This window comes from Mesocricetus auratus, unplaced genomic scaffold, assembly GCF_017639785.1.
Source record: "Mesocricetus auratus isolate SY011 unplaced genomic scaffold, BCM_Maur_2.0 Super-Scaffold_100043, whole genome shotgun sequence".
Classification (NCBI taxonomy): Eukaryota; Metazoa; Chordata; class Mammalia; order Rodentia; family Cricetidae; genus Mesocricetus; species Mesocricetus auratus.
The window spans coordinates 3,101,568-3,115,708 of NW_024429220.1; the positions used below are offsets into that span (position 1 = coordinate 3,101,568).

A 14,141-nucleotide genomic window follows, 5' to 3' on the forward strand; every position below is an offset into this window, starting at 1 on the left:
AGATAAAAATAAATTCCACTCTTAGGCATATATCCAAATGAGGCAAATTCATACAACAAGGGCATCTGCTCCACTATGTTCATAGCAGTATTATTTGTAATAGCCAGAACCTGGAAGCAACCTAGATGCCCCTCAACTGAACAGTGGATAGAGAAAACGTGGTACATTTACAAAATGGAGTATTACTCAGCAGAAAAAAACAATGGAATCTTGAAATTCGCAGGTAAATGGATAGCACTGGAAGAAACCATCCTGAGTGAGGTAACCCAGTCGCAAAAACACAAACATGGTATGTACTCACTCATATATGGATTTTAGACATGGATCAGGATAGTGCCAGTCTGCACTTCCACTGATAGAGAGTCTGGGAAACAGGAAAGAAACTAAAAGATATGCATATATGCATAGTACCCAAGAGAAGAGGATTGAGACAAGATCCTCTGAATGGATGGGGAACACGGCGAGGGGTTGGGGGAGTAGGAGCTCGGAAGAAGAGAGGGGTTGAAGAGGAAGAGAGTTGGTCATGGGGGAACAGGAAGTTGAGTGGGTGGGGGTAGAATAGGGGGAAGAGGGAATCATAGGATAGAAGACAGATCAGGCACCAGAGTGACCTCGAGTGATCTAAAGGGATAACACCAATTGGCAAGCTAAGCAATAGTGGAGAGACCACCTCGAATGCCCATTCCTGATAATGAACTTGATGTCTATAACCATCCGGGAGCCTTCATCCTGTGACTGATGTAGGCAGAGGCAAACACACAATTAATCACTGAACTGAACCCAAGGAACCCAGTGATAGACAGAGGAGTGATGAGCAAATTGGCAAAGATTTGGGCTGGCAAAACCAGCAGAGACAGCTGATCTGAACAGGGGAGAGCTCTTGGATCCCAGACTGACAGTGGGGAGGCCAGCATAGGACTGATCTGGACCCCTCCAAATGTGAGTGTCAGTGAGAAGACCTGGGCAACCTATGGGGCCCTGAGCTGTGGATCAGTGTCTATCCCTGGAATACAAACAGTCATCGTGTGCCTATAGCACAAAGAGGGATGCTCTGTCAGCCTGGACTCTTAGGGGAGTACCTGGACCCTACCCAGAGTGAAATGACAGACTCTAGATATCCCCTATGTGGAAGGATTTGGCAATAGGGTGGGAGGGTGGGGGGGGAATGCGGGAGGAGGGGAGGGAGAGGGAACTGGGATTGACATGTAAAACAAGCTATTTAAAATTAAAATAAAAAATGATAAAAAATATGGGTTAATTGAAAAAGTAGGAGTTAGCTAATAACAAGCCTGAGCTATTGGCCGAGCATTTGTAATTAATATTAAGTATCTGTGTGGTTATTTTAGAGCTGCTGGGTAGGAAAGAAACATCCACCAATAATCATTTTTCACAGTTAAAACAGACAAAGTGAGCTGTGGCCATACCGTTCTGAACAAGCCTGATTTTGCCTAAAATTACCAATGTACATACAGTGTACAAACCTACTACTTTTAGAAGTTACCATACATTAGTCACAATTTCTGAAAAGTCTGTTCTTCCCCTCATTTCTCAATAATCAAACTGTTTATTAAGATATAATCTCAATGTATATGGGGAAAATCTCACAGGACCCCACCCTAGATGAAGAGCAGAGAGAGGGTAAGAACCCTCTCAGGAGACCCAGAATTTACATATTTCTTCACTTATGTATACATGTAACAACAATGGTTTAAAAGGAGGAGGCCTGAATTAGGGAGAAAGGGAGGGCAAGAGGGAAGGGGAAATTATGTAATTATATTTTAATTAATTTTTTAATTAAAAAGGTACAAGCCCAACAAAAACAAGCAGGTTTTTTTAACTGTTTGTTTAGTTTCAACAGAATTAGAGAAAATTAGAAATGCATAGTGGTCGGGATATTTGGTAAAGAATGGGATAGTGTCATCAAACCCTACTCGATGCCAATTCATCTGTGAAGCAATATAAACTAACACCCTGTGAGTCTGTCAACAATAAAAGTACTGTTAAAAATAATAAAATCAACAATAAAGTATGATCTGTTATTTCCAAGGCATGTTACAACCAGCATTGATTTTTATCTTTCTTAAAATCCTGTGAGGTAGATGTTTTTATTTTTTCCTGTTCTAACATAATTAACCATGATTAGAGGCACTGAGTGACATAATTGGTGACTGGTCTGGAGGAAAAAACAAAACAAAACTATACCATGGGAGGGGGAAAAGTGTCTATACACACAGTCTACTGAATATCAAAGGTAGTATTCACAAGGAATTGGGGAATGGACGGCTTACTTGATAAATGGCAGTAAGGCAGGAGACATTTCATGGCATATTTAGATCCTATTTAATTGGAAACACCCACAAATAGGTGGATGGAAACATATATTAGAGAAAACCCACAGTGTTGTGTGGTATTTTGTTTGTGTCCTGACAAAGTCTGCCTGGTGATCAGAGGGAGGAGCTAGCCAATGGCTAACCCCAGAAGCTGGTAAGTGGTGACTCCCGCCTCTAATCTGGGCACCCATGGGGATAGGACGTGATGAGGTGGGTGGAGACAGGATCTAGGCCCCTTTCAGAACAGGGTAAGGAGACAGGTAGGAAGCAACTGGCAGCTGCTCCCGGTTCTCTGATCGTCTAGGTTTTACCCCAATATCGGACCCCGATATTTCATTGACTAAAATTAGAGTAATGCTTCACCATCGCATTATAGAAACTTGCAATTTTCAGGTTGAGAAGATGGGCTAGTCAGGAACCACCTGTACACAAGCATAGGGACCTAGCTCAGGTCTCCTTCAACCATGTAAGAAGCCAGCCATGGTAGTGCACATTTCTAATGCCAGTTTTGGGAAGACTGAGACAGGAGGATGCCTGGAACTCCCTGGCTAACCAACCAAGAGGAATTAATGAACTCCAGTTTCAGCTTCAGTGGGAGTCCCTGTCCCAAAAAATAAGTTGGAGAGCAATTGAGGAAGACAAAAGAGGATGTGGACCTCTGCCTTCCACACAACATGCCCAAGAACATATATTCTCTCTCTCTCTCTCTCTCTCTCTCTCTCTCTCTCTCTCTCTCTCTCTCTCTCTCTCTCTCTCTCTCTCTCTCTGTTTGTCTCTCTCGTTCTCTCTCTGTCTCTGTCTCTCTCTCTCTCTGTGTCTCTCTCTCTCTCAATCTCTCTTTCTCTCCTTTCTCTGTCTCTCTGTCTCTCTCTCTGTTTCTGTCTCTCTCTCTCTCTCTCTCTCTCTCACACACACACACACACACACACACACACACACAAAGTTTAAGATCATTCTTGGCTCTACAATGGGTTTGATTCCATTCTAGGATACATTGGACTCTGGCTCAGCAAGAACAATAGTAATTACAGTAATTGGGAATATTATCAAGACCAAGACAGAAATGTAGGAATTAACTGCATAAAACAAACAAACAAAGAAAAAACCCAAGGGAACAAACAAACAAACAAAAACTTCTGTAAGAAGTTACAATAGACGCCGTGAATATCTCTAATATTTAAAGGAAACCACTGCAAAAAAGTTTAACAAATATGAGAATACTCAAAGGAATCCATGAGAGAAACACAAATGGACAAAATTTTATAAACCATTCTCATCTTTGATAAAGGTCAGAGAAAAACTAAAAGATGAACTGCCAATGCTCCCCATTTGTAAGCTGTTCAAAATTAGAATGCTGGTAACATGTAAGTCAGTGTGACCCTTGGAAAATAGACCATGACAAAGGCTTGCTACCAAAGATTTCACTCTGCCTGCCTGTGGCCTTCATCTTACAACGTTCACAGGGATTGCTACTTCCGAAAAGGGAATTTTCAAAGGGCCTTTGAATATGCTAGTCCTTGGGTGTAGACTGCCTTTTGTTCGTGGTTATCTATAAACCTCTTACTCAGGTTACAATACTCAGGTGTGCGTCCCTCACAGGCAGGCTCTACTTCATTCATCTTTGTATTCCAAAGAGTAATTCACGGGGCTCTTAAGTGATTTAAATTCCATGTAGATGCAAGACACCCTGACATACAGGACAGACAGAATCAGCAGACAACTCTCTCTGTGAAGCGGTAGCTGAAGACGGCCGAGAGCATCAGAGATAATGGACTGGAAGTGGAAAGGGACAGCTGCTGGCTGTACCCAGGGAGCTGAGCAAAGCGAATGCTCGCACAGATTCCACGGCGACCGAAGAGCAGTTAACCGTAAACCAGGGCATTTAAGGCTAAGCCAAAGGAGCTTATGGAAAAGGTTTTAAAAAAAGAATGGCTTCAGAGAAAAACATGAAAAACAAATGGTTCCTCATAAAGCTGCCTGCATTGTCCTCTATCACCTCAGCACACGCTCTATGCTTCACAAGACTGTGAGTGTGGGCTGTGTCCCCCTGCCTCAGTTCTCCCAAGTGCTGGGGTAAGAGGCACGGGACACTACAGCTGACTCACATAAACGAATCTGTTAAGTTTTTAATTGCCATAATTGGAACTGGTATAAAGTACGGTTTCTGTTTACTTTTTCTCCTTAATCTCATTGTGGATTCCATTTGTTCTGCTCTTTTAAACAGAGATTTAAAAAATAGTGCTGCTGATATTTCCAAAAACATTTCAAAATAATTTTTAATAATTCGTAGTATTCTTCTAAACTTTCTTTCCTGAGTTAAGCTTTGATTACACCGACAACGCTTTGTCTCATCTACTATTTAGCCACTCTGTCATGTATGCATTTATCATTTATTCCTCTAACAAGCACCCGAATTCATTGAATGAATGAATGATAAACACAACACATTATTTAGAATGATCTTGCCCACGGTTCCCAAGCTGTACCTTTCTTCTCTAGATTTCCTCATCTTACATAGCAGTTCCCTTGCAGACTTCCATCTACACATCTTAATTTCCTTCCACTCCACCCTAGACCCCTGCCAAGAACTGTTTTCTTCTCTGCTGATACTTGAATTTTACATTTGCTTTTGATTTCACATATACGTGAAACCCGACGGTACTTTTTCACATTTCATGATATTGCTGAGGTTCATCCACGGCGCAAGAGCGGCAGGATTTCCTTTCAGTGACACATGGACAAAAATCAAGCAGCAACCCTGAAATAAACAGACTAGGCATCAAAGGGAGAGAATGGAGGGGAAGAAAGTGCCTTGTGCAAAGGACCAGGCCGTTTTCAACCAAACCGAAAGCATTCCGTGGGGCAAAGGCGGGCGGGCGAGAATCTGGACCAACACTCAGCCTGCTGAGCTCCAGGCCTGTGCGCGTTCCTTCATGCAACTTCCTGCCTTCCACAGGGGAACTCAAAGCCCATGGCAGTGCTGCCATGAAACTTCCTGTCTACAAGCTTCTCCACCAGGCCCTGTCCTGTCTGCTGAAATCCGATGGAGCTCTGAAACCCCTGCCTCATGTCTTTATATAGCCAGTAATTTTTCTGTTCCAAAGAAAAGCAAACAAATACCAATTCCGTTACTCAGGGTCCAGTTGTTGTTGTTTTAGTCTAGGCCCAAGAACAAATCATTAGATCATTTGAGTGCTGACATGATTTGGTTTTGTTTTCTTGCTGTGTAGCCCTGGCTGACCTAGTACTCAAGGTGTAGTCCATGTTGCTCTCATTGTAGCAGTCCTCCTGCCTCAGCTTCCCAGGCAGTAGACTGAAATATCTAAACTGGTGAGTCCAAACAGACCTTTTGTCTTTTTAAGCTAATTATCTCTGCTGTTTTATTATGGTAACAGCAGTTGAGCAAATGGGTAGAGAGGAATCTAAGTGTTATGATTTGGGTGTAAAAGGGCTACAAATGTCCATGTGATTGATAACGGCCAACTGAGAGATGTCTGGATGGCAGTGGTGGTGGAGCATAGCATCACCAGTGAATTAAAATGCTGGAAAATTCAGAGGCGAACAGGCAATCAGAACAGGGGCCTGGCTGGAGGAATCAGGCCCCTGCGCGTATCTCAAAAGGAATATGTGTCCTTGGCCCCTCCCGGCCTCTCTGGACCTCCTGCCTACCATGACGGTGGTCTGCTGTTCCATCACACACTTGCCATCCTGTTGTTTTAATCTTGCCTCAAGACCACAGCAATGGAACAAGCCAACCACGGACTAGGACACTGAGCCAAAATCGAGTAGTCCCCCCTTGAGTGGGTTTGTACAGGTTTTGTAGGATTGACACAAAGTTCCTAAGACGCTAATACACCTGCTATGTCGAAACTTCAGTCACCCTTAACAGTCCAGACAACCCAGTAGAAACAGCAGCAGGTGAAAAGCACAGGTCTGTACACTTCTTTTGCTTACTTCCAAGGCTCCCGCGTCTCACCTGCCCTTTGAACTTCTCGTGTAAAGCATTCGCAGTAGCTGTCTGGCCTCGGTCATGTAACGGCAGCACTATCCCATGAGGGACTCCCCAGACCAGCCCCAGCAAACCTGCTGACTTACCGCCCGAGCAGAGTCTCCGAAGTCTATCTTCAACCTGCCCATGGCCCTGATGATGACGATGGCGGACTGGATGGTGTTACTGTAGACCACCGCCTTGTACTGTTTGCACTCCTCTTCTGAGTAGCCAGCCTCGTGGATGATCCTAAAGACACGAGGGGAAAGTAAGCACCCTCCCTTTACAGCAGCCACTAGGAGCCACGAAAACATACCGACCCCCTCCAGCTACTCACTTCATTTGCTTCACAATTGTACTTTTTCCGGATTCACCAGCACCTAGAAAATAAAATAAGGATTTTCTCATTCCGTATCAGCACTTAAGAGTCTCCAGCTCCCACCACACGCACACACACACACACACACACACACACGAGTGTGTCGCACTATGTGTCACTTATACTGAATCTAGCATTACATTAACATAGTCACACTGTGTGTCAGTTACACTGAATCTAGCATTACATTAACACAGTCACAATGTGTGTCACTTACATTGAATCTAGCATTACATTAACAGTCACACTGTATGTCACTTACACTGAATCTAGCATTACATTAAAACAGTCACACTGTGTGTCACTTACACTGAATCTAGTATTACATTAACACAGTCACACTGTGTGTCACTTACAATGAATCTAGCATTACATTAACACAGTCACACTGTGTGTCACTTACACTGAATCTAGCATTATATTAAAACAGTCACACTGTGTGTCACTTACACTGAATCTAGCATTACATTAAAACAGTCACAATATGTGTCACATCGAATCTAGCATTACATTAACACAGTCACACTGTGTGTCACACTGAATCTAGCATTACATTAAAAGTCACAATATGTGTCACTTACACTGCATCTAGCATTACATTAAAACAGTCACACTAGGTGCCACCTACACTGAATCTAGCATTACATTAAAACAAGACACAAAGCAGCAACTAAGGTGAATGAAGAAGTGCAAAGACCTAACGTACAACATGCATATCACAGTCACTAGGAAGTAGTTCCCACAATCACCCTGCTTCCCTCCCAACCTCCTCCTTCCAGTTCTTTCTTGTGGTGCTGGGGATCAAACCCTGGATCTCACAGAGTCAAGGCAAGTAATGCTCTATCACTGATCAACACCCAGCCCTGTCCTAGGGATTTTGCTAAGTAGTTTTTTAGCCATTTTTACCACAGGATGAAAAATGGGCAATTGTGTGAAATGACAAATGTTAATTCTTTTCGTGATGGTAAAGCCTTCACTATATGTGGATCTCTTAACAGTATGTTGCATATCTTAAAACATAATAAAGCAATAACACTTAAAATGAACTTTGTTTCCAAACATAAGAATTCTCAGATTTAAGTCTATTTTTTTATTACTTCATAATGCTTACTTTCAATGCTGATAAATTCAGCTGAGAAAAATGTTTCCGTGATTGTATATCCCCTAAAGCATTAAAAAAATCCAGTCCTTGGCTGGGCATGGTACCTCCAAGTTATAACCCCAGCATTTCTGAGGTTGAGGCAGAAGACTGACACAAGTTTAAAGTGACCCTTAGCTGCCTAGTGAGTTTCAAGGTAGCTAGCGAGACTCTGTCTCACAAAACCAGAAACCATGAACATAAAAACAAATCACCTCTGACTCAAAATTGAAGCATTATAAATTCTTGCAATTATTGTTTTGTTCCACATTTTAACTGTTGGGAAAATATCTTAATAGTAACTTTCAGCTCCTCTGAAGTAGGAGAGTGGTATGAAGAAGCCAGTTGAGGGACTGGAGTGATGGTTCAGTGGTTAGAGACACTTGGTGCCCTTACAGAGAAAGCAAGTTTTGCTCCCAGTACCCACACTGGACAGACAGCCACCTATGATTCCAGTTCCAGGGGATTCAACATCCTCTTCTCATCTCTACAGGCACAAGGCATGTACGCGGTACATATTCATACATGCAGGCAAAAGACTCATGAACGGTAAATAAAAGTAAATGTAAAAGCAAACAATCCAGAGAGTCATGGAGATGGCTCAGCAGTTAAGAGCACTCTCAGGTTTGATTCTCAGCACACACATGGCATGATGGGTGAAGTCCTTCTGTGTATATGCTGATAAATAAAGCACTGTTGGCCAATAGGGAAGCAAGATAGGTGGGACTAGGATTCGAGGAGGATTCTGGGAAATGTAGTCAACAGAGGAGAGTCGCCATGTGATCACAGGAAAAGAGGGCGCAAGGCCTTATAAAAATATATATTAGTAACTATGGGTTAATAATTAAGTCAGAACTAGCCATTAAGAAACCATAGCAAACGGCCAACAGCTTCATAATCAATATTGTCTCCTGTGTTATTTGGGGGCTAAAGCGGCGACAGGACCCAGGCAGAAATCCCACAACAATGGGAGATCACAGCCATCCTAACCCCAGTGCCAGGAGATTTGATGCCCTTTTCTGACATCCACAGGTGCCAAGCACATGCATGGTACACATACATACAGGCAGAGCATTTACACACACAAAATAAATAAATGTACAGTGAGGAGAAGTGAGATCATGGATGAGGGGGTAGAGGAGGAAGGGGAGAAGGAGATAGAAAGGGGAGAAGGGGAGAGAGGATAAACAGAGGGAGAAGCAGGAGGGGCATCCGCGTCCATGGTAACCACAGCCTCCTGGGGCTGCAGAGATGACTTAGCAGTTAAGAGAATGTGTTGGTCTTGCAAAAGACTCTGGTTCTAGTACCCACATGGTGGCTTTACAACCATCTACAACTACAATTACAGGGGATTTGACCTCTGTGGTTATCAGGCACATACATGATGCATATGTACACATGCAGGCAAAACACTCATACACATAAAGCAAAATTTAAAAATCCAGATAAAATGTTAAGGAGCTACATGAAGAAATTTTAAAGAATAAATGTTTATAGCAAGGGCTCTGCCTTGCATGTCAATCACCGTTACTAAATACTAGCGCATAGGCAATGTGATTTGCTGATGCTGGGCAGTGACAGTCTGTTAGACAGTGCTTTTTTCCATCTTCCTTTTACAGAAGTCCCAAATCTAGGAACCAGTCTCCAAACTTTCCCCTACTTGCTATCTACAAAATGTTTCCTTATGAGCTAAACCCAGGCTTTATGCCATAATACTATATAACTAATGCCAAGGAAATAGGGTTCCCTTTCATTCCCATTCCATTTAGCAGTAGACACTCTTATTATGTCACCTAAGACCAACCAAGCTTTTCTTAGTGTTGAGAACATGTGAGCACAGGACACAGGGATGTCTGACAATTTCACACCTTTGTGACCTTTTTAGCATGGCCGCATGTTCAGGACTTAGTTCCTGTCTGAGAAAGAGCCTGGCTAGTGTATATTGAGAGCCTCATTCTTCTGTTTTCCTAGGGATGTTCCCATAGCGCTTTGTGCACAGCAAGCATTACTGAAGGACACAGACCCAACAATGCCCAGGGCTGATGACATCACAACCCTTCAAACACTGTCTCTCCTACCCCACACCTCCAACAATGTTGTTCTACTTGCTTTTGCCATCTGTGAACTTCTATCAACCACCACACTTATCTCCTCTGCCAGTCCCTCCCGGAGTTCCACACGTGATGCCTTCCTGTGTCTGATTCTACTGGGATTCTCAGCACTTGTCACCACACAGTCAGCCAACCAGAAGGCAGAAAAGCTGGTATACTTATTTAGGATTTTAGAAGACACTGATGCTAAACTTGAGTATTGCCTTTGTCTTTCCCTCCTGCAGCCACAGACAGACAGAGAAGACAGAAATAGAAACACACACACACACACACACACACACACACACACATACACACACACACACATACACACACACACACACAAACACACACACACACACACACACACAGGACATCTGAAAGCGAGTTGTAGTTAAATGGTCTATTTAAAATATCTCAGGAGAAAACTGCCTAAGGTTTACTAAGACTTTGATATGCAAGCAAATTTCACAAGATACCCCTGTGTTAAATAGAAAAGCGGGCACTGAATAAACAATAGGGGTATTCTTTCTTTACAGAGAGCCTTTGAATCTTTCATGGCATCTGCCCATAAAAAAAAAAAACAATTCCAAGATAAACAGCCCATCATTTATTATCATAGAGTGGCTTGGCCCTGTGAAAGGCACAATTGCAGGCAGTTGTGGCTCACATGTTTCTCTAAACCAGGGGGGCGGGTCCCCTGAGCAGCACAGTGTAGGCAGTACCCAGGAGGGAGTCTCTAAAGGCCTCTGCATTTCTAGAACAGTGCCTGTGCCAAGAGCAGTGTGCCATGCTGTGGTAGAACATGAAAGTCTAGGATGAAGACACAGGGCGACCCCACAGGCACAGAAAGTGTTGGTGAATAGCCACCCCCACCCCAGTCTGTGCTGTTAGTGACCAATCGGAAGGGCAGAGGAAGCTTCAGGTGGGAGAAGCCAGTGCCCCGTGAAGCAGAAAATCAGGAGGATTGAATGAGACTGCTCACAGTTCTCTGTGTGCCCAGATTAGAACTTGCCTTTTTTTTTTTTTTTTTTGAGGTTTTTCAAGACAGTCTCTGTGTAGCCTTGGCTGTCCTGGAACTCACTCTGTAGACCAGCAGGCTGGCCTCAACTCAGAGATCTGCCTGCCTCTGCCTCCCGTGTACTGGAATTCTAGACATGTGCCACCATCACTCGGCTAGAATTTTCAAACCTTACAGTGGAGGGAATTTTTTTTTCTATGTTAAAATTATCTTTAAGTTCTAATTCTCTTTTTAATCTCTTAAAATAATTGGTAACATGGGGTGCCTGGCTTATTTTGTAAGGAGCACACAGCCTATGGCTCCTAATGACATCTGTGTAGGGTTGAAGAGTAGAGGTGGCCACCTTATTAACTGAGCATCTCCTCTTCCCACTGGTGACAAAAATCTCTGGACAAAAGATAGCGAAAGGCAGAAACCCTGAAGACAAAAAAACAAAAACAAAAACAAAAACAAAAAAAACCTTTCTAATGTACAAAATTAACTTTCAATTTTCACTTCCATACTTAGAGAAGCCTAGCATGAAACCTTCCTGTTGCAAGTTTCAGCATTCCAAACAGTGATAGTCTGTTTGCTTACATTACGAACAGTGTGAAGGTTTTTATCTGCAAACGTCAGTCAGAACAGTCAGGTTTGAGAGGCCAGCAGGAAGCAATGCTAAAACTCAAACAGCAGAAACCTGCAAAGACACAGAAGGAAAAGCCGACTTCCCCAGAAGTACTCTATTAATTTTCACTGAAGTCCTGACTGGGGTAAGAAAAATCAGTTGCCCAGGCCCTACAAATGCAGCCTCGAGGAGAATGTGAAATGCTCGCCTAGAATACATCAGCCAGAGAGGTTTCAAGTGTGGAGGCGTTTTGGTCACACGGCCCAGAAGCTCAAGGTGACCCTCTGGTCACAGTGACTTGAGACTTGAGAGGAGAGGAAAGAGGCAGTGACTCCCAGAGGCTTGAGGCTATGTGCAGACAAGCATAGGTCATGATGGACCTGTGAGGCTACATGAGGTTGCATAGAGGAGAGGCCTCCCTCTCCCCGGGCCTCCTTTGAGAAGGAAATGGCTGGCAGAGACCAATGCTAGGCCCAGCAGGTGTGCAAGCTGGAACTTCGCAGAAAATGGCCGCAAGGAGCCCAGGACACAGGAGGAAGACCTTGCAGAGCAAGGTCCCACCAGCATGGCAGCCCATCAGTGGGAACACTGAAAGCACATCCAGGAAAGCAAGGGTGAGGAAGGGCAGTGAAAAGGAAAACCTAAAAACAGGAAGTCCCGGGCCAAACAACTACTCCATCAAATCACTAGAAAAATGACAATCTTGTACATGTTCATCCTTGATCTTGTTATAGAGTAATTATGAGAAATGTTAAAATTTTTATGCTGGCAAAAAAAAAATCTAAAAACAAAACAGAAAGCACTCCTGACTTCAGAAAGCAAGCTGTTTTGTATTGTTCATTTTAGGGGTTGAGACAGAGCTATAGTCCAGGCTGGGCCTTCAATTCATTTCTAACTCAGATGACCTTAAGGTTGTAATCCTCCTGCTCCTGCCTGTCGAGGGCAGTTACTGATAAAAGCCTCCAGCCCTTACGGTAGTTGCTTCTGGGATGCAACCAGGTGCTATTCCAGCGATGGAACTAAATGTTTTATGCTGAGTGACACCCCCACCCCAGCACCTTAAGAGAAAACTATTTGTCCAGTTCTCAGTTTTGCATCTGATTCCCAACTCTTATTTCTCTACTGCACGGTGAAGGCCACCAGCAGCAGCGGCGGATCAGATGTTAACATGGGGATCTTGTCAGGTCATCACAATGCAAGCCTAGGACCACTACCGACTTCCTGTTTATATAAAATTTAGCAGCTTTATTTACCTTGAATAAAAGTAAACTAATGGTTACGTTAAAGTGGAATACAACTTAGCCAGGCAGCACTTGGGAATGCTCTGTTTCAGAGTGCTGAGGTAACGAAGTGATGGCGATAGAGAACTTTGTTCTTTAAGATAGAAGTAAGCAAAGGGGGAAGCAATGGCAAAGACAAAAGAATCATCATGGCTTGTTGCTTCTCCTCTTAAATGCAAGGAGAAAAGTTTCCACTCATTCCTTTCCCATAGAGAGTTTATTTAGAAAAATTACAGTTAGAAGAACTTTTCTCTTTGAATCTCTCTCTCTCTTTCTCACTTCTCTCTCTCTCTCTCCTCTCTCACTTCTCTTTCTTCTCTCTCTCTCATGCCTATGAAATGTAAACATTTGAAAAGATGGTGCTCCCAATCCCACAGTTTCAAGGGGGAGGCTGCTGCCTGACTTCCTCCTGTCCCAAGGAGGGATGTTGTTTCCCCTCTAGATCCAGCTGTTGAGCTAACACAGAGGGTCACTGCAGTCACAGTAAGAAGGAAGGTGTGTGAGTGGACGGCTGTCCAGTTCTCCTCCCTGAGGTCTCGGTTACTGCTTGACTCAAACACCCTCAGCTCGGCTACACAATCTCTCAGTAGATTCTCTATAATATGCACAGTGACGATGGCTTTAATGGTTACTCCATAATGAAAAGACTTTCTCTACTCTGTAAGGAGGGTTTCTTGGCTGGCTGATTTTGTTATTAATTGTAACTCCTCAGTAGTAGCAATAATCTATATTTTTTTCTATTTTGCTCTAAGAGCAAATGTATTTAAATTATATTTACAATGTGCTTGATATTCTAGGATGGAAGAATCATTTGATAATGATTGTTTATGATCTAATAAAGCCCTTGAAGACAGAATGCAGAATGCAAAGCCAGCCACACTAGACAGCCATATTGGGCAGGCAGTAGTGGCATACAACTTTAATCCCAGGACTCAGGAGACAGGGGCAGATGGATATCTGTGTGTTCAAGGGCACCCAGGGCTACATGAGAGTGAATTGTCTAAAAGAGAAACAGAGCTCACTTCTTTAATCCTACAACTAGAGAGGTATATAAGAAGGAGCTCAGAGTCTCAGGTGGCATTCAGTCTTAGGTGATTTCTCTCCAGCCACGTTGAGGACAGGATCCCACTTCCAATCTTGGTAGAGGTAAGAACTCTCTGGTGGCTTGGCTGTTTGCAGTCTGAGATTTGGTGAGGAGCAGTGCAGTCTAGAGATACAATCTGAGGTTCACTGGATCGCCCCTTCACTCTGAGCATTGGAAAAGGTGAGAACTTTCAAGTGGCTGGCCGCTTTGCTTTTCTGATTTTCAGG

General features: G+C 43.3%; 1 protein-coding gene across 1 annotated transcript in view; it reads right to left on the reverse strand.

Annotated features, from left to right (window-relative positions):
- The window catches only part of Gnai1 (G protein subunit alpha i1), a 79,441-nt gene that overhangs the window by 24,794 nt on the left and 40,506 nt on the right, over positions 1 to 14,141 (reverse strand). Inside the window, exons 2-3 of the mRNA XM_005080876.3 lie at positions 6,656 to 6,698; positions 6,426 to 6,567 (exon numbers count right to left, since the gene is read on the reverse strand). Coding sequence (XP_005080933.1) covers positions 6,426 to 6,567; positions 6,656 to 6,698 — 185 coding nt within the window. The remainder of the gene's footprint in view (positions 1 to 6,425; positions 6,568 to 6,655; positions 6,699 to 14,141) is intronic.